Source organism: Drosophila melanogaster, chromosome 2R, assembly GCF_000001215.4.
Source record: "Drosophila melanogaster chromosome 2R".
Taxonomy (NCBI): domain Eukaryota; kingdom Metazoa; phylum Arthropoda; class Insecta; order Diptera; family Drosophilidae; genus Drosophila; species Drosophila melanogaster.
In genome coordinates, this window is record NT_033778.4 from 14,842,672 (window position 1) to 14,860,802 (window position 18,131).

The 18,131-nt window shown below is 47.9% G+C and overlaps 8 protein-coding genes across 10 annotated transcripts; 2 read left to right on the top strand and 6 right to left on the bottom strand.

The window, feature by feature from the left end:
• Positions 1 to 48: 48 nt before the first annotated feature.
• Positions 49 to 3,203, bottom strand: NaPi-T (Na[+]-dependent inorganic phosphate cotransporter). Of its 2 annotated transcripts, none has more exons than NM_080377.3 (7): positions 2,757 to 3,203; positions 2,411 to 2,625; positions 2,049 to 2,294; positions 1,542 to 1,994; positions 1,350 to 1,482; positions 1,037 to 1,278; positions 49 to 972 (listed from the first exon to the last, which is right to left on the bottom strand). In NM_080377.3, exons 1-7 carry the CDS (start codon positions 2,764 to 2,766, stop codon positions 697 to 699), a joined length of 1,575 nt encoding a protein of 524 aa, NP_525116.2. In that variant the 5' UTR covers positions 2,767 to 3,203; the 3' UTR covers positions 49 to 696. The 2 variants fall into 2 exon arrangements, with proteins under 2 accessions (NP_525116.2, NP_001260981.1); NM_001274052.2 differs by having other exon boundaries at positions 457 to 972; positions 2,757 to 2,869.
• A 189-nt stretch (positions 3,204 to 3,392) lies between these two features.
• On the bottom strand, positions 3,393 to 5,695 carry CG10209 (uncharacterized protein). 2 transcript variants are annotated; one of them, NM_137150.4, is made up of 3 exons: positions 5,529 to 5,695; positions 5,145 to 5,300; positions 3,393 to 5,093 (listed from the first exon to the last, which is right to left on the bottom strand). In NM_137150.4, the coding sequence occupies exons 1-3, from the start codon at positions 5,529 to 5,531 to the stop codon at positions 3,747 to 3,749; spliced, it is 1,506 nt and encodes a 501-aa protein (NP_610994.1). In that variant the 5' UTR covers positions 5,532 to 5,695; the 3' UTR covers positions 3,393 to 3,746. Both variants share the same exon structure in this region, with proteins under 2 accessions (NP_610994.1, NP_001260982.1).
• Positions 5,696 to 5,949: 254 nt separating this feature from the next.
• Positions 5,950 to 9,982, bottom strand: SMC2 (Structural maintenance of chromosomes 2). The gene is made up of 7 exons (NM_137151.4): positions 9,716 to 9,982; positions 9,345 to 9,656; positions 8,553 to 9,282; positions 8,069 to 8,496; positions 7,742 to 8,011; positions 7,492 to 7,685; positions 5,950 to 7,438 (listed from the first exon to the last, which is right to left on the bottom strand). Exons 1-7 carry the CDS (start codon positions 9,881 to 9,883, stop codon positions 6,001 to 6,003), a joined length of 3,540 nt encoding a protein of 1,179 aa, NP_610995.1. The 5' UTR covers positions 9,884 to 9,982; the 3' UTR covers positions 5,950 to 6,000.
• A 287-nt stretch (positions 9,983 to 10,269) lies between these two features.
• Positions 10,270 to 11,277, top strand: Ercc1. Its single transcript, NM_058120.3, has 2 exons — positions 10,270 to 10,884; positions 10,943 to 11,277. Exons 1-2 carry the CDS (start codon positions 10,294 to 10,296, stop codon positions 11,129 to 11,131), a joined length of 780 nt encoding a protein of 259 aa, NP_477468.1. The 5' UTR covers positions 10,270 to 10,293; the 3' UTR covers positions 11,132 to 11,277.
• Ciao1 lies at positions 11,192 to 12,377 on the bottom strand. The gene has a single exon (NM_137152.4). It carries the CDS (start codon positions 12,286 to 12,288, stop codon positions 11,281 to 11,283), a length of 1,008 nt encoding a protein of 335 aa, NP_610996.1. The 5' UTR covers positions 12,289 to 12,377; the 3' UTR covers positions 11,192 to 11,280.
• Positions 12,378 to 12,757: 380 nt separating this feature from the next.
• Positions 12,758 to 14,831, top strand: HPS1 (Hermansky-Pudlak Syndrome 1). The gene has a single exon (NM_137153.4). It carries the CDS (start codon positions 12,841 to 12,843, stop codon positions 14,629 to 14,631), a length of 1,791 nt encoding a protein of 596 aa, NP_610997.1. The 5' UTR covers positions 12,758 to 12,840; the 3' UTR covers positions 14,632 to 14,831.
• CG33506 (uncharacterized protein) lies at positions 14,776 to 15,969 on the bottom strand. Its single transcript, NM_001014528.3, has 3 exons — positions 15,753 to 15,969; positions 15,237 to 15,693; positions 14,776 to 15,174 (listed from the first exon to the last, which is right to left on the bottom strand). Exons 1-3 carry the CDS (start codon positions 15,923 to 15,925, stop codon positions 14,842 to 14,844), a joined length of 963 nt encoding a protein of 320 aa, NP_001014528.1. The 5' UTR covers positions 15,926 to 15,969; the 3' UTR covers positions 14,776 to 14,841.
• Positions 15,970 to 16,173: 204 nt separating this feature from the next.
• On the bottom strand, positions 16,174 to 18,087 carry U3-55K (U3 small nuclear riboprotein factor 55K). The gene is made up of 5 exons (NM_001014529.3): positions 17,915 to 18,087; positions 17,038 to 17,864; positions 16,779 to 16,976; positions 16,585 to 16,721; positions 16,174 to 16,528 (listed from the first exon to the last, which is right to left on the bottom strand). Exons 1-5 carry the CDS (start codon positions 17,966 to 17,968, stop codon positions 16,290 to 16,292), a joined length of 1,455 nt encoding a protein of 484 aa, NP_001014529.1. The 5' UTR covers positions 17,969 to 18,087; the 3' UTR covers positions 16,174 to 16,289.
• Between the last annotated feature and the right edge of the window lie 44 nt (positions 18,088 to 18,131).

Sequence of the window (18,131 nt, forward strand, 5' to 3'; positions counted from 1 at the left end):
AAGCTAATACTTTGTAGACTGTGATTAAATACATAACATAATTTAATTCAAAATTTTAAATTCTTTAATTAGCTTAATTTTGGATGTTAATATTTTCTTAGGGAGTAGTATTAATACGAAAATTAAAGAATACATAGCAATGTCTAAAAATAAAGCGAATTATAATGTTTTACGTTAAAGAAAAGTACTCGCGTGGCGTCACACTCAAATATTTAATTAACATTATTTTTAATAACTGCAAATAAATATGCTGAGATATTAAAAAATCCCTTTTGACCTTCTGAAAAAAATTATCTTAGTCGGGATTAGTTGAATCACCTGGCTTAAGCAAAAACTTTCCCAGACAGCAGCAAAGCATTTTTAGCTTCCGTAAACATAAAACATTTTATTTGATTAACGCCATGCCGACATGAAGTGACTTTTACGCCGAAAGTGTTGTTTAAATAATAAACAAAAGCTGGTAATAAATCATATACATTTGTATTTATATGTATAAGAAGGTAATCTTGGGGGAGAACAGGGAACTAATCCTATGGTATAGTTAGCAACTCACTTAAATATAGAGGTTAAAGATGCTAAACTCAGTGGATTCACGGGTAGTTATTTACACAAAATGACGATAAGCCTTATCAGACGTTGTTCGTTGCCATAATCTACACGATATTATGACAATTAAACAGAGTGCGACCACACATGTCACTTTTCATCGCAATCAGATTTTGTTTTGGTCTCCTGTTCAGCGACTATAGGGGTTTCCTTATCATGGTCAGATTTAAGAGGCTTCTTCTCCTCCTCATCGTCCTGATCGCGTCCCAGATTCTGAAGTTCCTTTAGCCCGGAATCAGGCAACTGGTGACAGCCACTGTTCCATGGCTGCAATTTGGATTCCGAGAAAAGCACATACAAGATGCCACTGCCTGTTAACATCAACGAGGTGAGCAGGAACACATTCTTCCAGGCATCAATGGTTTGCTTTAAAAAGGGATTATTATACATGGAATAAATAACTCCTTTCAAAGGCAAAAATACAACTTACATTATTGTGAGTAAGTTGGCCCACGATGAAGGGCGATATGAAGCCCGGCATTCCACCAATCATTCCACTCACGCCCAGGACAATGCCCGCATAGTTTGGCGACAGATCGACCATGGAGGCCAAGGGACCCGAGGACACGGCGCCGTGAAGCATGGTGGCCACTGTGACCAACACGATGGCAGCCGTCGCGTTGTAGCCAAAGTAAGCTAGTGCTAATACGATTAAGCCTTTAGTGCCACAGCCTAGAACAAAAAAGAGTTTAAATGCTATTAAGGCTGTACAAAATATCTAAACAATCAGAAGTAATACTCACAAATGAATGTGGCCAACTTGCGGACATTTGTGCGACTCATCTTATCCGTGCGCAGAAGATAGTCGGCGAATATGGAGAAGACGTAGGCGAAGAGCATTCTCATAAGATGCGGCAGTCCGGACAGGAAGCCAGTCTGAAAAGGAGCAGGCAATGTGTAATACTCTTGACCTACAAAATCTATTAAACACTTACCGCTCGAATGTTCCAGTGGTGAATCAGTCTGAAGTAAGTCGGCGCATGGGTCATCAAAGTGAAGAGACCCCAGATGCCACCCCATTGGGCGACCACATTCAGCCAAACGGGACGAGAGGTGGCAATCGCCTTCCAGGGTGTGGGTCCCTTGCTGCCCTGAATGGAGGCACCCAAGGACTTCTCGATGAACTTTCTCTCCGAGTCAGCGATGCGGGGATGCTCAGCGGGACTATCGAACACAAGGAACTGCCAGGCGATGAACCAGAGAGTGCCCACGATTCCGCAGATATAGTAGACCCACTCCCACCGTGTCCAATCGATGATGTAGCCGAAGATCGGATAGAACAGGGCCACGCCCACAGAACTGCCCAAGTAAGCACTGACAAACTTGCTGCGCTCGTTGGGCGGAATCCATTTGGCAGTGAGCACGTGCATCGATGGCCAGGCCAAGCCCTTTAAAATTAAAGATTTAAACTTTCCATCAAAATCTGCTCAACGATCCCTTACCGTTATCCACCCCTGGAATACTCGCAGGATAATCAAGCCCGTGTAGCTCCAGTACGATACGATTGGTATAAGGAAACAGCAGAACACACCGATGCCATTGGACCAACCAAACACCAGTTTAGTACCATATTTGGTGGCCAAGATGCCGCCGGGAATCTGCAGTGTCCAGTGGGCCCAGAAAAATGATCCCAACAGAGCGCCCTGCTGCTTCTCGTTCCAGTGAAATCCATTCTTTTCGTACGGAATCTGCCAAAGATATAGTGCACACACACGTTACTCATACGCCCCGTTGTTGCACAAGCTCCGTCACTTTGTGGCTTTCATTAAGCACTTAACCAGTGATTCAGCGATCTGATACTCACATTCGCCCAGTCCAAAAACCAACGCTCCAGCGAAAATCGTTCATTCATTTCCGCAAGGGCAGCCAAGTCCGTAGAGTTCTCGTGGGTTTCATTTGAGGTAATAGCACCCTTCCCGGCAATCATGTCCACAATGGTAATGTTCAGATTGATCCGGATCATGTAGTTCACGATGAAACCGATGAATGTCATGTACCACAGCACAGTGCGCGCCTCGACTAAAAAGATCAAAGTAGAGTACATGAAATGCGAGCTCCCAACTTGTGGTTGTTCTTCATTTGGAGGTCTTAAACAAGATCTTCGACTTCGAGTTTCGAGGTAAGACACGAATTTCAGATCATTCTCGTACCTTGGCCCATGGTGAATGGATTGACTGGTTGAGAACTTCACTGGAAATTTGAACTCTGCATCTGCAGGAGCTGCCGCCAATCCCTGTGATTCGATCGCTGACGATCAACTGCTGCTGGCAGCTGCCGGAAAAGAATGCCAGACCCAGTCTGCCTCCAGTCGATCCGCCTGTATCTGTATCTGTATCTCTTTATCCCAGCCGGACGCCACTGATAAGCGCCGCAGATCTGGCGGACTATGCTGCAGCTCGGCTCGTGATCGCTCATCAACCTGCCCAACATGCGACAGACAACGACGAGTTCGGCGATCGGCAGCGCTCAGTTGAAATTCGCACTTAGGCAGACCGGATCAGTCAGCTGTTTGACTATCTTTATGATATGGCGTGCTCCCTGTGGGTTTCGTTATCGCGTTACGAGAGATGAAGACTAGATATTCCTGAAGACAGCTTAACGACGGACCGCTTGCCGGATTTACAGCTTTTCAAAGTCCAAACAAACAAGATTGTGGATTCCACCTCAGAGCTAAGCCAATGACTTCTCCGATTTGGCCAGAAAAACAAAAACCTGGGAATAGGGAGCTCTTGCCAGAAGTTGGGGATCAATCATTTTACTTGAACTAAAAAACATCCACAGTTTTTAAGATTCAATTATATTTGTATTTACACCGAAAAAATGTATGCGTCGCGATCTATTGAGAACTTGAGTCACAGTTGAGCTACGCTGTTATTGCCACGGGAACATTTACATGAGGATCACGGCATCCACTTACTACAAAATGGCATACATCAGGAGTATCTTCCTCATTGACTGCACCATTTTTGACTGTAGTAGTGTAGTGAGCAATGTGTACTTAGGTATAGGCTAGCATAAGAATGAGACCTACGAATTGCCGTCTAAATCGAGGGCTAACAGCTGTGCGCGTCTGCCGTCGTGGGGGACACCGTCGCAGGGCGTGGTGCTCCACAAGTGGCTTCCCACAGACGGCTCAGGACTCATCCGACATTTTCGTAGGACATTGGAGGCCGTTCGCTGGCGGTCGATCCGAAGATCGTTGGCGGATGGTGTTGCTGTCCCTGTTGCTGCTGCTGGTGGGGATGCTGTTGCTGTTGCTGGTGGGGATTGTGGCCATGCTGGTGTTGCTGTGCGGTCGGCTGCTCGTTGCGAAGCTGTCCCAGCGGAAACATGATGTTGTGGGCCATCTGGGGGTGGTGCAGGTGCTCATTGGGTGGCGGTGGAGGCGGTTGCTGGTGGGCAGCATGAAGGGCCTGAGCGGCCTCCACATGCTTGCGTTGCTCGCTTTGCTGTTGCTGTTGCTGCTGATGAACCTTCTCCACGCTGTTCTCCTCGTACTTCTTCTGAAGTTGGAAAAGAGGCAGCTGCTGGGAGGTATGAATGGGCACAGCAACTGCGCCTGCAGATGCTACTCGCTCTACCTGTGATTGAGGCGATGGTTCACGCTCGCCCTTTTCGTATTTCTTTTGCAACTGGTACATGCTGTGGGACAAGTGAGTAGTCACCGTGCTACTGCCACTGCTGCTAGAGCTGAGTTTTGAGGAGGTTGACGTAGAGGAGGGCGCGGGCTTCTCCGCTTTGACAGGCGACTTCTTCTGATACTTCTTCAGTATCTGCATTAGTTCGGACTTTACATCAAGGCGTATCTCCTCCGGAACTCTCTTGATCTCTTCGTACAGGGATAAGAGGAACAGCTTGTCGGGATCCCGGTTCTTGCGCTTCTTGCTCTTTTTTGGAAATGCATCCTGCATGAACTGCAGAAGCTTCTCCTCAAATGGCGACTCTCTGGATAGTGATCCACTTCCATGCTGGCGCCTCAACAGGTGTGGATGCAAGCCACCGTGAAAAGCAGGGTGCTGGAGCATTCCGGAGTGGGATTGACCACCGCCGCTATGCTCGCCTCCTCCACCGCTGCCATTGTGCGCCTGCAACTGGGATACTGGGTGTCCCTGATATGAGCCACCATTGCTTGATCCAGGAGCATCATTGGTTTCGCCATCGTTGGTGTGATGATCCTGCTGCTGCTGTTGCCCTGCATGCGATTGCGGATCCTTCTGGTGCTGCATATTGTGCTGGTGATGGCCCACTGCTGCCGTGAGAATAGCATCGCACAGATGCTCCGGGGCGTAGTCCAAGCCGGTCAAGAAGTTCTCCGCCTTGAGCTCACCATTCATCTCCTCGTAGAAGTACTCGGTGCCCACAATGTCGATGATATCGTTGTCCTCCTGGTTTAGTTCGATCCCCGGTGGTGGAGATCCTCCAGAGAGTTGACAGCGCTTCAGTTCCGCCAGCTTTTTCCTTGTGGTCAGTCGCATATCGCGCCAGCACTGGAAGAAGATTAAAGTTTATTTTTGGATTTAATAGGCAAGTAAACGCACCTTTTTCCACTGAATAATCGTCTTCTTGGGACCAATAGTATTAAGGGCCGCTTGGATCTTCTCCCAATACCACTCCTTCTCCTTTTTGCCCTCCATGTACTTGGTTTCCCGCAGCAGTGTGATGAGCATCTTCTTCTGCGGCTTGGTCACTCGATCCTGGAAGAGTAAAACGGTTCATTAGCAATCCCACATTCCAATGAATGAAATTCCACAAATCGGTGCTTTTCCCGCCTCGAACACCACTCCAATTGTTGCTATTGTTTATCCAAATGCCAGCGGTGTCTACAATATTTTGCTGCTCCCCGCACACACACACGCACAAGTCGTGTGTGTGTGTGGTAAAAGAATCGGACGATTCGTAATTTTTGGAACCTTGCAAATTACCATGGTGAGCTTTTGAAGCAGTCTGCGTTGGCTCGAAATCTTGATGTTTTGTTTTTCAACCGCCGTCGAGTTTTTGCTGCTGAATTCCGGGGACTTTTGTTTAATTTTTCACTCCCTCAAACATTGCTGTTGCTGCCTTTCGTTCTTCTTCTTCTGTCCGCTGCGTATGTGTGTGTGTGCGTTTGACGGTCTCACCAGTTTGACGTTTCGCCCGCCCGGTTGGAAATCAGCTGATGCGCAAACGACCGTTACAAAATTAAATTTGTAGTTAAATTACTTATTTCGTTGATTTAAGTAATGTAGCAATAAGTATATTGACCGATGGCTCTTGAAATAAGTATATTGCTGTAATACACAACCTTTTTTGCGAATTAAAAAAACTTGAAAAAATTCACAATTAAAATGATAAGAACAGTTTTATATGGTATTTTTAAAGTTTTATTAAGTGATAAGAAAGTAAACGAGTTCCATTTCAGCGTTTGTTGGTTGTCGCCTGTCTGCTGACCTGCCGGGTGATGGTGGACACACCCTCCTCGAAGAGAGTGCGGAACAGGACGTTGGCGTGGTTGAAGAGACCATCCTTGAGAGACACAATCAAGAACTGCGAGTTGGTGAAGTGCTGCTTCAACATACTACCTATGTTTTGGGTGTGTGACATGTCCAGGGCAGCGTCCACCTCATCCAAAATGTACAAGGGAGCCGGAGAGAACTTAAGCATGGCCAGGACAAGGGACAGAGCCACCAAGGACTTCTGGCCACCAGAAAGTTCACCGAGACTCTCCTTCCATATGCCATTGAAGCCGACTTTAATCTCCAAACCGGTCAGACAGCCATTGGTATGGACGGGATTGAGTTTCGCTTCAGCACCCGGTAAAAGGGAGCTAAAGATCCCACTGAAGTTCGTGTTCACCTCGGTAGCGGCTTTGTTCAGCTGATCCTGCTCTTCTTCGTCCATCTTCACTATGATTTTCTTAATCTTCTCCTTGTCCATCGCCACAATGTTTCGCCGGCGCTCGGTCTCCTTGAAGTTCTCTTCCTCGCGATCCAGCACCATGATAGCGTTCATGTTGAGAGTGCGTTCCATTTTGTCCTTTTTCTCCTGCATCTTTGCCAGCTTGTTGCCTGCTTCGTGGGGGTCCTCCTTGCTGTAATCGTACCGAGTATTCTTCATGCCAAAGCAGTTCTTCTCCTCCGGAATCCACGGATACTTTGCCTCAAGGGCTTCCATCCGTTTCTTTGCCTCTTTGGCATCCGAACTGATCTTTTTTTGTTCGTTCTCTTTTTTCTTCACCTCCAGCTCAATCTCCTGATTTTCCTTCAACATTTTCTCCTTCTTGACCAACTGATTTCGCATCTCCTTGTTCTGATCTCTCAGTTTATCTTTCTGCTCCTTAATCGCCTGTTCGAGCTCCGTCACCTCGGACGCGGCACTGGAGCTATTTACTTTCAGAGCGTCTAGCTCGGCCTTAAACTTTTCGAGGTTATCAATCATTTCCTGGTGCTGCTTCTTTGCAGTTTCGATACTTTTCTGCAGCTCAGTAATTTCCAATTGAAGAGTTTCGAACTCCTGCTCTCGCTTTTTCCAGTTCGCACGAGATTTCTCCGCCCTTTGCTTGGTCACCTTGATCTCGTTGGTGGCTGCATTCAGCTCTCGCTCGCGATAACCCTTTGCATCTGCCAACTTCGCCTCGATATCCACTATTTTGGCTTGCGAGGTCTTCTGCTTTTCACGGGAGTCAATTATTTGCTGCTCTAGGGTCTTGACCCTTTCCCTCATTTCTTCAATTTCAGCCTGATTCTGTTGAAAGGTTGTTTGGGCCAACCTGTTCTCGCACATGGTTAGCTCGTGCTGTCGCAAGTCAAGATTTTCCTTCATTTTGTTGAACGCGAGGGCCTGGTTTTCAATGGATCTAAAAACAGATAGGCGTAAGTATTGGCAATGAGAAGTTACTGGTTCACCTACGCAATTTGCTTTTCCACTTGGGCTATCTCAGAGTCGATCTCCCTGTACTCCTTTTCTATTTGCTTAATTGCGTGCAATTCTTCTAGAACGTTAGCACCTTTAGGAGCAGCACCTCCAGACACTGTGCCATGGGGATCGACGACATCTCCTTCCAAAGTCACAGAACGACAATTAATACGGGGGTCGTAGCTGATCTAGATAAAAAAAATGCATTTAAAAGATGTACAGAAAAAGAAATATATATACTCACTTGTTTGGCTACAATGAGGTCCTTGCAGATAAGTGTTCCGCCAAAGCAAAACTTCATGACAGGCTCGTAATAGCGGTCATAGTCAATCAGTGACATGGCCCATTGGACATTCTCGGCGCCCACTTTGTTTTGAGCGTATTCTACCACATTTCTGTTTAGCGAACCAGATTGAATCTTGTTGATGGGAATCAAAGTGACACGACGCTGAAGATTGCCCCTCTGCAAGATCTTCTTGCTAGTCACATCATCGTCCGTCACGTAGCTATATAACTAACATAGAACTCGTGATTAAAGAAATAACTTTTCAAATCAGATTTAACAACTTACACTTCCGCCGGCTGTCTGGACTAGAGCCATGGAGTTTTGCATGTCTTTCACCTGGAACAACTTGCCTACCAAACCACGCACCTTACGCCGATCAAAGTTTGGTTCTGGGTCCTGGTATTGCAGATCATAGCGGGAGGCATTGCAGCGGTCCAGCTCTCGTTTCAGATCGCGCTTTCGCATGTGCAGATCATTGCGTCGCTGCTTTAGCTTCTCGAAATGACCGCCCTCGTAATCGAGACTTTGTAGCTGCCGTTCTAAGTTCTTAATCTCAACCACCAACTGATCATGCAGCTTCTTATCCTTTACATAGGCAGCGTCGTTGGTCTGGGTCTCACCCTCACGCTGTTTCAATACGCCACGCGTATGACGCAGCTCGATCTCTGAGGTCTTAATGGTGGTCTGTGCCTCGCTGAACTGCTCCTTGGCCACTAAAGCGGGAATATAGGTAATTAAAATGATTTAGTTTCATCCCCGACAGACATACCTATCAATTGTTCTTGCAGTGTTGAGGCTTCTCCGTTTTCATTGGTGGAGAGTCCCTGCGAGACAGCCTCCAGCTTCTTTTGGGCGTCCTCATAGGCTTTTGAGTCCCTGGCATCTGCCTCCTTGAGGCTTTCAAATTCGCCTTGAACCTTGGCCATGTCCGCTTCTTTTTTTGCCAGGGCTCGTTCATCATCCTCAATGTTTTTGGATGCCATGCGAATTTTCTTCTCATCTTGCTGAATCGTTCCCTGGGCCGCCTTCAAGCTACCCGTAGCGGTAGCTTCTAGTGCCCGCTTGGCGCTGAGCTGGGTTTCGAGATTTTTGATGGAGCCACCCATCTCTGCATCGATCTGTTGCTGCATCTCCTTCACGGAGTTTTCAATGCTCTCGACCTCTGCGAGGTTCTTGGCGTGAGTGGCCTTGCAGTTCGCTATGCGATCCTCGATTTTGTGCTCATTAGCCTCCACCGTCTTGAGGGTCTCGCATTGCTTGAGATACTTGGCGGAGATGTGAATTCTGATGAGGAAGTCTATGTCGCGGCAGATTTTCTGATACTCCTGGTAGGCGGAGCGTTCTTGGCGCAGCTTAACCAGCTTTGGCAGCACCTCCTCGTCGAGCAAGACCTTGGTCTCCCGCACTTTGGTCTCCTTTTTTTCAATCAGGGTTTTGGTGGCATCTCGCTTGGTTTTGTACTGACTGGTTCCCGCTGCCTCCTCTACCATTGACAGAACCTTGGGGAAATATCTATGTTAGATGGAGAACTATTTATGGTTGTGTTTTTCTGGCTACCCACCTCCTTGGGCTTCATATTTAGCACTTGTTGGATCTTGCCCTGCATGATCAGGAAGTTGGGATTGTTTACATTTAGCTGGATGGAGCAGAAGAAGTCTTGCACCTTCTTGTTCTGCACCAGCTTGCCATTGATGAGGAACTTGTTCTTGCCTCCGACAACCACCTGGCGCGTCACAGAGATCTCCCGGCACTTTTCGTAGCCCTGCGGACACTGGGCGGGATTTGTGTTGTCAAACACAATGGTAACAGTGGCCTTGGTAATGCCCGCCTGCCCATTCTTGTACACCAAATCCTGTAGAGCCGAAGCGCGCACCTGGTAGCACAGAGATAAGCGTTGAAGTCCAGCCCCAGACATATCCAATTGGTACTCACATTCTGGAGATTACTAATTCCCAGTACGAAACAAATGCTATCCAAGATGTTTGACTTGCCGGAGCCGTTTAGACCCGTGATAGCCGTAAATTCTGGATCGAATCCTTCTATCTCCGTGCGCCGGCCATAGGATTTGAAGCCGTCGAGCACTAGTTTCTTAACATACATTTTTATGCTAAGCGGTTTTTTTAATTCCTGGCGTTCTTTTCGTTAAATTCCGCGTCAAAAATTTGCCGCAATTAGTGTGACCGTGGCACGGCATCTGAAATACATATCGAAATGTCAGGGCAGGAATGCTTTCGATAAAAGTGCACCTAGTGACGAAATGCAATACAAGGCAACAATTTAAAAATGCTATGAACCCAATTAAATTCAGCTAAAATACTTATGTATGACTATACAAATTTAACTAATCTATAGCTTCATTCAATTATTTTAACGTTTAATTAAGCTACCTTATGACCCCCGGAACTTTTATTACAAAAAATGGTGTAATAATTTTAGTTTTTAAGTGCCTTCGTCACCTGATAATCTAATCGCACCTTGAGCTTTTCAGTTTGTTTTATTTAAATACCGAAATGGAAGACTTCGACGATGATTCCTTTAACGATGTTCTGGGCGCCATGGAAATGCCAACGGCTGCAAAGCAACCGAAAGTAGATGCCCCAGCGGCCACAGCAGTGAATCCTGCTCCTAGCAATAGTACGGAACCTAGTGGATCCGGCAGACCCGCACCCGGCAAGCCGGCTTCAAATCCGCACTGCGTCCTTGTTCACAGCAAACAGCGCGGTAACCCCATCCTGAAATCCATACTTAATGTCCCGCTGGAATTCCGCGACGACATCGTGCCCGATTATGTGGTCGGTCGAACATCCTGCGTGCTGTACCTCTCGCTAAAGTACCATAATCTCAATCCCGACTACATTTGCCAGCGTTTGAAGGCTCTGGGCAAGATGTATGAGCTGCGGGTGCTACTGGTCCAGGTGGACACACCAGAGCCAAACAATGCCCTCAAGAGCTTGACCAGGATATCACTGTTAGCCGACCTGACAATGATGTTGGCCTGGAACGCTGAGGAGGCGGGCAAAATCATTGAGACGTACAAACAGTTCGAGAAGCGTCCGCCAGATTTGATCATGGAGCGAGTGGAGTCTAATCCACACCAGAAGGTACGCATGTTTACATTGCCAGTATCGCCACTGTAATGCAATATCCCAATGTCCATAGCTACTCGCTGCTCTCACCAACATCAAGCCGGTGAACAAGACTGATGCTGCCGCCTTGCTGCACACCTTTGGCAACCTGGGCAACATAATCAATGCCAGCGAGGAGCGACTCTCCCAGGTGATGGGACTGGGTCCCCGGAAGGCCAAGAAGCTGTACAAAACGTTGCAGGAACCGTTCCTCAGCAAATAGCAATCCATATTAGGTGTAATGCATCCCATAATCGTGTATGACACACTTCATCCATCATTTGAATACTTTAATTTTTTATTACGCAGACACTGTACAAAAATTAAGTTCCAGAATTACCCACTTAAATATATCAAACAATAATCCTTATGTTACTCGGTCACTTTCCAAATTTTAATGGTGCCATCATCGCTGCATGATATCAGTTGCCCGGCCACCACAGGATTCCACTGCACCGAGTTTACGTCCTGATCGTGAGCGCCTTCCTCCGCGGTTATCTGCTCGAACGTGGGTTCGTCTGGCTTGGAGTCGCTGCTCTCCTTAAAGATACGAATGCCGTCGTCGCCACAGGCAGTCGCTATCAGACCTGTAAGCTTGCACCAGGACACGTCGTAGATAGCCCGCGAGTGCTGCCCGGACACTGTGCACACGCACTTCCACACGGTTTGCTGGTCGGGCGTAGCCACTCCGGCTGTATTTCCGGGATGGTAGGCCCTCCAAATCTTTATTGTGGTGTCATCGCTACAGGAAACCAGGCGCTCGCCATCAGCATCGAAGTCAATGCCCCAAACCGTGCTTGTGTGTGAAGTAAGAGTGGCTGTGCAATCCCAGTCGTTGTCTATGGGCTCCTCTGCGAACATTTTTATGGTATTGTCGTACGAGGCGGAGGCCAAAATGTCCTTGGTTGGATGCCACACCACTCTCTTCACGTCCTGTGTGTGCGGGTTCAAAACGGCGGCGCACTCGAACTCATCATCGCCGGCAACCTCCCAGATCCACACGGACTTGTCCCGCGAACAGGTGGCCAGTAGTCCGCCGGATCGCGACCAGCTAACGCTCTTCACCTCGTTTTCGTGACCCTCCAATGTTGCGTTGCATTCGAATTCTCCCGAGGATTTCGACCAGATCGCCGTGGTGGCATCAAAGCTGGCCGAGGCCAAGTACTGACCGCATGGAGACCATCGGATCTCGCGAATAGTGCGCTTGTGGCCATCGGATAGGATGGTCTTTGTGCTCCAAGTGTTCCCGGTCAGCGACCAAATGCGGATGGCTTTGTCCTCGCCGCACGAGGCGAATACGTTGCCCTTAGGATGCCATGCCACTCCCCAGATGCGCCCCTTGTGGCCCTGCAGCGTGTGTTCCAGAATTAAACGTCCCATTGATGGTCAAGTGCTGTATTAGTGGACAAATCACTGTCTGTCCAAATAATGATAACATAAGCGCATGTCGCAAGAAGAAGAAAGTCAGCTGTCGTCAGTGTGGTCAAACGTCGGCAGAAGTCGTTCATCTAGCTTAATTTGTAAATCGGGATAAAATTAAATTTTAAAATTGTGTTCTTCATATCTAAGCAAAGCGATATTGCTTTGCAATAATAAAAAAATGCAATAAATTTGAAAATTCATATATTATAAATTATAAATTAATTTGATCAGGAAACTTATTACAGTTCAATACTTAGTAACTCAACTAAAAGCAATTTCAATTGGCAATTCGGATAAAAAAAGTCGAACGTATACTAGGCTTTTAATATATAATTCTGGCTTGAAAAGCGTTGAATTGCTCAGAGCTGAATCGCTCTAGTGTTGTTAAATGCTGACTTGAAGTCTTCACCTTTTCTTATCAGAACACACACCGAATTCCGTTACCCAGCACCAGTGACACTGGTGAAAGTTTTGTTGTGTATTTGGTGTTTTGCCAATGCTGATAAGAAAATGAACGGACTGATTGTGTTTAACAGCGCCAACGATGTTGTATACCAGAAGCTTAACGAGCCGCTGGCGCAGAAGATCCGGAGTGTGGCCACCACCCAGGGCCTGCTCCAGTCCGGCGGCTCCCTGGACAGCAACATACTGCTGCAGATTTTCAGCCCCATCGTTGGATCTCAGCGAATAATGCAGTGCCAGTTCGATAATGCCTACTCCAGCCTGCAGTGTGAGCAAGGCTTCAATTTGGTGTTCGGCGAACTTCTTGGCTTCACCTTTCTGAAGATCGGACAAATACCCGTGGAGCTGCTGGGTCGCCAAATGGGTGTGGCCATTACGCTGACGCGCTATTGTTACGGCGCCAATTTGTTTGCCGCCCAGGCGGGGGCCATGCAACAGGAGTTGCTGACGCAGTGCCTCGACTGCTATGAGACTTTGTTGTGGGAGGAGGATCAGACGTACCTGCTGGAGGCCATGCCCAGGCTGCTGATCAACACGGAACTAAAGAGGACAGTGCATCTGACGCTGGACGCCACGCTTGAGCACTTGCGCCAGCTCGGACTGCCCCGAGCCCACGCCCTGTTGCTCGTTTCCAACAAGCTGGTGGCCGCGAACAGCACTCGGCAAGCTCTGCCGCTTGCTGCCGCCGACCTACTCTTCCTCAGCCTCATGTCACGCGCCCTGCAAGCGCCAAAGTCCCCTTCCCAGCGAGCAGTAGCTGTATTCCTGCAGGGTGTCTCCTATGATGTGAACTCTGGCTGCGTTCCCAGTATCGTGCACATCTCGCGTCTCCATGGTAACCAAGTTCTCCTGCAGGTCATCGAGTACGCCCACATGCCACTGACCAGCTGCATCTACGATTCCTTCTTTGTGCTTCAAAAAATCGTGGCTGTTCAGCATCAGGGCGATTCGGATGCCCTGAAGCCCGCCTTCGAGAACCTCGAATCGTTTATTGTGCAGGCCTTGACCGCTTTGAAGCGATATCTGAAACAGCGATCGGAAACCGATGACCTAGAGAACTGCACGAAGAAGTTCGCCGCTAAATGGGAGAATCTTCGCAAGATGTACACTGAGTACTTCAAGAACTTTGAGCGGGAGCTGCTCGTGAGGATTGAGTCGAATTTGCCCTCGTTCGGAGAGGAACTGAAGCAGATATTCACACTGGCCTGCTGCGACAGCTCAAGTGTCCATGAGCTGGATCAACTCTCTGATACGGCAGCGAATGTGGAAGCCAAGCTACTGGAGTTCGCTGAATTTCTGGCCGTTAAGGCCACTCGTAACATATCCATTGATGCTTATTTGGAGGATTTTCCGGGTCTGGTGCACTTTATGTACGTCAATCGCAGCCGAGGACAAATGCTTGCTCCGGATCTGCGACCGAACCAGCTGGTGCCAAAGACAAAACTCTGGAGCATGGTGGAGATCGCGAGAAATTACCTTAAGAAGGGCCAGACCACAGTGATGTGGAAGGATAAGGCATTCCATTACTCGTACTTCCTCTGGTTCGAGGACATGTCTGGTGGCGTTCTTAGTACCGTCGTGGATTTGCAGCACCACTTTCTGTCCACAGGAGCAGCCAGTGGCAACGGTTCGAAATCCCCAACAGAACCAGGTGCTCTTACAATGGACTATTACCACGATCTGGCGGAGTTGTGCTTCCCCAAGCTGTCACCGGCCAAAGTGCGCGTCTACGAGTTGTATTGCATTCATCTGGGACTGGTAACCGCCACATGCGCCGTGGAGCATGCACGTCGCCTGGTGGCCACCATCAGTGATGTTGTGGGCGAGGAAGCGTTTTAAGTGCATTGGCCATTGGTCATTCCAGATTTATAACATGATTTCTAGTCAATTTTCGAGACTCCTAGGCGAGATAATCCACTCGAAATTTTGTTAGGTTTAGGACAACTATCATCCACTGTTATAGGCTACACAACAAGGATATTTGTAAAGTTATTGGAAACATATATATTTTCTTCAACCGGCAATAAAAATGTAACAATAAATGTGTGTTTACTCTGTTTCAGGCTGTTGCGCCTTTTTGAGTTCCTCCAGCTTCTCCAGGAAGAAAGATTTTCGTGCTGTTAGCGGCATGGACTTTTGCCGAATCATATAGTTTTCGTTGCCCAGTGCAGTGTAAACGTCATTTCCAATCAGCTCCCTCAGCGCGATGTTCTTCTTTAGATGTTTGTCGTAAAAGCTAGCTCCAGCTGCCACAAGTTGGGGACCCATCGTGGCCAGTCGCTGGTCAATCTCTGCGTCCGTAGAGACCTGATTGTAGTCTTTCATGAAGGACCAGAGCCCTAAGCCAAACAGACCCAGAATGCTGTAGAGCACAAACCGCACCTGGTAGTTGAAAAACGGAAATCAGTAAAAAATTTTAAAAGTGAGAGAGGTTGAAAACTCACGCTTCCATGGCGGGCGAAGAGATCTAGCCGCAGGTTGAGGTAGTGACCCATGGTGTAAACCATAAGAAAGCTGACGCTGGGAAAGATGGAGTTGAGCAGTACCCGATGGGTTTGCATCTGCAGAACAGCCTTGCTAAGACCGAAAATCTGTTCATCCTCATTCAAAACGATGGCTTCCTCTAGCAGTTTTCCGCTGGGAGAACTCCAGTTGATCTGTTTGTCTCTAAACCGAATGTCTGCCCGCTTAATCTCCTCCAGACTGTCGTATCCATAGTTCACCGGTATGCCCAAAGCGCCTCCAAATCGAAACTTAGTGGTGCCCGCCTGGAAAACATCGAATCCAAAGACGGTGAAGGGCTTCACAAACTTTCGCTCAAAGGGCGTCACGCCCAGCTGATCCAATGCCTTTTCCAGGCGCTGCTGCACTGCCTCCGGCACTGGACGCCCCACGCCGTGTCTATGAAAAGAAGTGGGATGTTAGAATCGCTTCCAGTCACCAAAAGTTTTCTCACCCACTGGTAGCATTGCACGAAATCGCGGTAATATTTCAGGCCGAATGTGTGCGGCAGGAAGTTTCCAAGAAAGAGGCCCACTGTGGTGGCTCCCGCCGCGTAGAATACGAGTTTTCGGCCCTTTTCAGTCTTAAAATAGGAGAAGAACCCTCCACCGGTTTTTAATTTCGGCAACATTTCAGCACTTATTGTTTTGTAACAGGGCCAGTGTGACCATGACTAGCTATTGAAAGTAGCCAACACTAAGGAACCATTTGCGGTTATAACAAACCGAATATCGGTTTTAGAAAAAATATTTGAGCTAATGGAAATAGACGACCAGATACCCCTTACTTTAATATAAGGAGTTAAATTTCAATCTGAAGCAAATTTAATAAATTCAAAAACATTCGTTTGATCTTGTTTATAAAGAACAAATAAATTTTATATGTTTGAAAGTAAGAACCTTCAGGTAGAAGATACAAATGATCTTTATGTATATATTTTCAGGCCGTTTCTTGTTACAAAAACTATACAACTTTACTTAAGCTTAGAAGTTAACCTAACTGCTGGCCGCGCTCTGTAACTTAACGTCGAGTACAACTACTTGGTTTTTTGCCTCCTTGAGTCGCCACCAGCGACCCAGGCGGTGCTCCTGTCCGGTGGCCACAAACAGCTTGCTGCCATCGGCATTGAAAGCCAGTCCGTTGATGAAGCCGGCGATGGATATGCTCTGGATTAGGTTCATTTTACGCGCGTTGGGATTAGTCTGCCAAAGACGGACGCAACCGTCACAAGAACCTAGAATCATGAATATTTAATTACAGTTCGCAGTAAGAAATATGCGCAATTCCCACCTGTTGCCACTAAATCCGTGTTGACCACCACAGCAATGGCGGTTATCCAGTTGGCCACGCCATTCTCGCCCACTCCGTGCGCCAGTTGCGTTGTACAAATGGGCTTCTTTTTCAAAGCGCTCCATAAACCGATTGCTCTGTAAAATGGTGTTGTTACTTCCATACTGAATTAGTTAGCCAGACTCCCAACTTACCCATCCATGCCACCAGACACAAAATGCTCATCGTTGATGTACTTAACGCACTCAATGCTATCTTTGTGTCCATTGTAGATCAGCTGCGATTCCTCTGTGATCTTCCAAATGCGCAAGGAGCAATCCGAACCGCCAGCGGTAATGGCGCGCTCTCGACTCAGTGCATCTATGCTAGTTACTGCCGTTTGGTGACCGAATCTGAAAGGAGGAGCTCGTTAAATGTCTGATATTAAGGGGGATTAACTAGCATAGTACTCACAAACTCTCCACATAGGCCATCTCATCCAGGGACCAGATTTTCACCGATCGATCCTTGGCTGCCGAGTACAAGTCATGTGTGCCTTTGCGAAAGACCAGACCTGCCACACTATCCCGGTGGCCTTTAAGAGTCTTAATGTGCTTCATCGTCTGGGGACACCAAATTTGAATGTGTGGACCACCTTCGGCCAAGGCCAGATACTTCATGTCCGAGGACAGGCATATGCTGATGACATGCGATCGCCTTTTCTTGCCCGTTTCTGGTTCCTCGCGATGCGACAGCACGTCCGATTTCTCCAGCACCTTCCCCGTTTCCGTGCACCACTTAAGTAGGAATTGCGATTTGGCTCCCGTGTAGAGGAATTTACCATCCGGACTGAGTGCAAGGGCACAGATAGGCGTGTGGTGGAGTTTGTGCTTGAGGATGCGGCTCGATTCGCAGGCTTTCAGGCTGCCAGCAATGTTCCGGCGCAGTTTGCCCACGCTATCCAAGTATTCCGTTTGCAAGCGCTGCTCCACGCTTTGGGCCAGCTCCCGATCCTCGGCGCGTTCCGCCTCTTGCTTCTCGATCTCCGACAGATACTGTTTGGCCAGACGCAGGCGCTTGTCCTGCGGCGTTTCCTCCTCGCCCTCGTCGGATGAAAATGCCAAGGTGTTGTCATCGCCGCCCAGATCGCTGTTGTACTCCTCATCGTCGCTAGCTATCTCCTCGTCCTCCTCCTTGGGACGGCGCTGCTTCTTTGGCACTGGTCCACCAGCCGCGGGCGTTGATTTACCCGGTTTTCCGCCTTTCTTAAGCGGTTTTCCTTTTGTTGTTGCTGCGGGATTCTGTTGAAAGCGTTACAGGTGCCGCTCTCTACGCTGCTTGATTCACTTACCTTGCGCTTCTTGGTGCCCTTGGCGCCTGGCTTGAGGAAGAAAGAGGACGACATCGTGGAAAGTAACTAGTTGCGCGGCTTTAATTCAATATTTTTGATAAAAAACTTAATTTAAACGAAGGAACGTCTCCACGTGCATATAAGGCGCGTGTCCAAATTTAGTACTTTTGTGGTATCAGCTGTTTGGCGAGTGCACATCAACAGGCTGAATGCTATG

Excerpts from the sequence above, each read along its gene's own strand:
- NaPi-T (NM_080377.3), bottom strand. Across the intron at positions 1,483-1,541 it reads ACCACTGGAACATTCGAGCG|ACTGGCTTCCTGTCCGGACT; the intron begins GTAAGTGTTTAA and ends GCTCCTTTTCAG. Across the intron at positions 1,279-1,349 it reads CAAGTTGGCCACATTCATTT|GCTGTGGCACTAAAGGCTTA; the intron begins GTGAGTATTACT and ends TTTTTGTTCTAG.
- CG10209 (NM_137150.4), bottom strand. Across the intron at positions 5,094-5,144 it reads CGATTATTCAGTGGAAAAAG|TGCTGGCGCGATATGCGACT; the intron begins GTGCGTTTACTT and ends ATCTTCTTCCAG.
- SMC2 (NM_137151.4), bottom strand. The coding sequence starts at position 9,883 with ATGTATGTTAAGAAACTAGTGCTCGACGGCTTCAAATCCTATGGCCGG. Across the intron at positions 9,283-9,344 it reads TAAATATGAAGCCCAAGGAG|GTTCTGTCAATGGTAGAGGA; the intron begins GTGGGTAGCCAG and ends TATTTCCCCAAG. Across the intron at positions 7,439-7,491 it reads CAAGTGGAAAAGCAAATTGC|ATCCATTGAAAACCAGGCCC; the intron begins GTAGGTGAACCA and ends ATCTGTTTTTAG.
- Ercc1 (NM_058120.3), top strand. The coding sequence starts at position 10,294 with ATGGAAGACTTCGACGATGATTCCTTTAACGATGTTCTGGGCGCCATG. Across the intron at positions 10,885-10,942 it reads AGTCTAATCCACACCAGAAG|CTACTCGCTGCTCTCACCAA; the intron begins GTACGCATGTTT and ends CAATGTCCATAG.
- Ciao1 (NM_137152.4), bottom strand. The coding sequence starts at position 12,288 with ATGGGACGTTTAATTCTGGAACACACGCTGCAGGGCCACAAGGGGCGC.
- HPS1 (NM_137153.4), top strand. The coding sequence starts at position 12,841 with ATGAACGGACTGATTGTGTTTAACAGCGCCAACGATGTTGTATACCAG.
- CG33506 (NM_001014528.3), bottom strand. The coding sequence starts at position 15,925 with ATGTTGCCGAAATTAAAAACCGGTGGAGGGTTCTTCTCCTATTTTAAG. Across the intron at positions 15,694-15,752 it reads GATTTCGTGCAATGCTACCA|ACACGGCGTGGGGCGTCCAG; the intron begins GTGGGTGAGAAA and ends TTCTTTTCATAG. Across the intron at positions 15,175-15,236 it reads TCTTCGCCCGCCATGGAAGC|GTGCGGTTTGTGCTCTACAG; the intron begins GTGAGTTTTCAA and ends TTCAACTACCAG.
- U3-55K (NM_001014529.3), bottom strand. The coding sequence starts at position 17,968 with ATGTCGTCCTCTTTCTTCCTCAAGCCAGGCGCCAAGGGCACCAAGAAG. Across the intron at positions 16,977-17,037 it reads ATGGCCTATGTGGAGAGTTT|ATTCGGTCACCAAACGGCAG; the intron begins GTGAGTACTATG and ends TCCTCCTTTCAG. Across the intron at positions 16,722-16,778 it reads GTGTCTGGTGGCATGGATGG|AGCAATCGGTTTATGGAGCG; the intron begins GTAAGTTGGGAG and ends ACCATTTTACAG.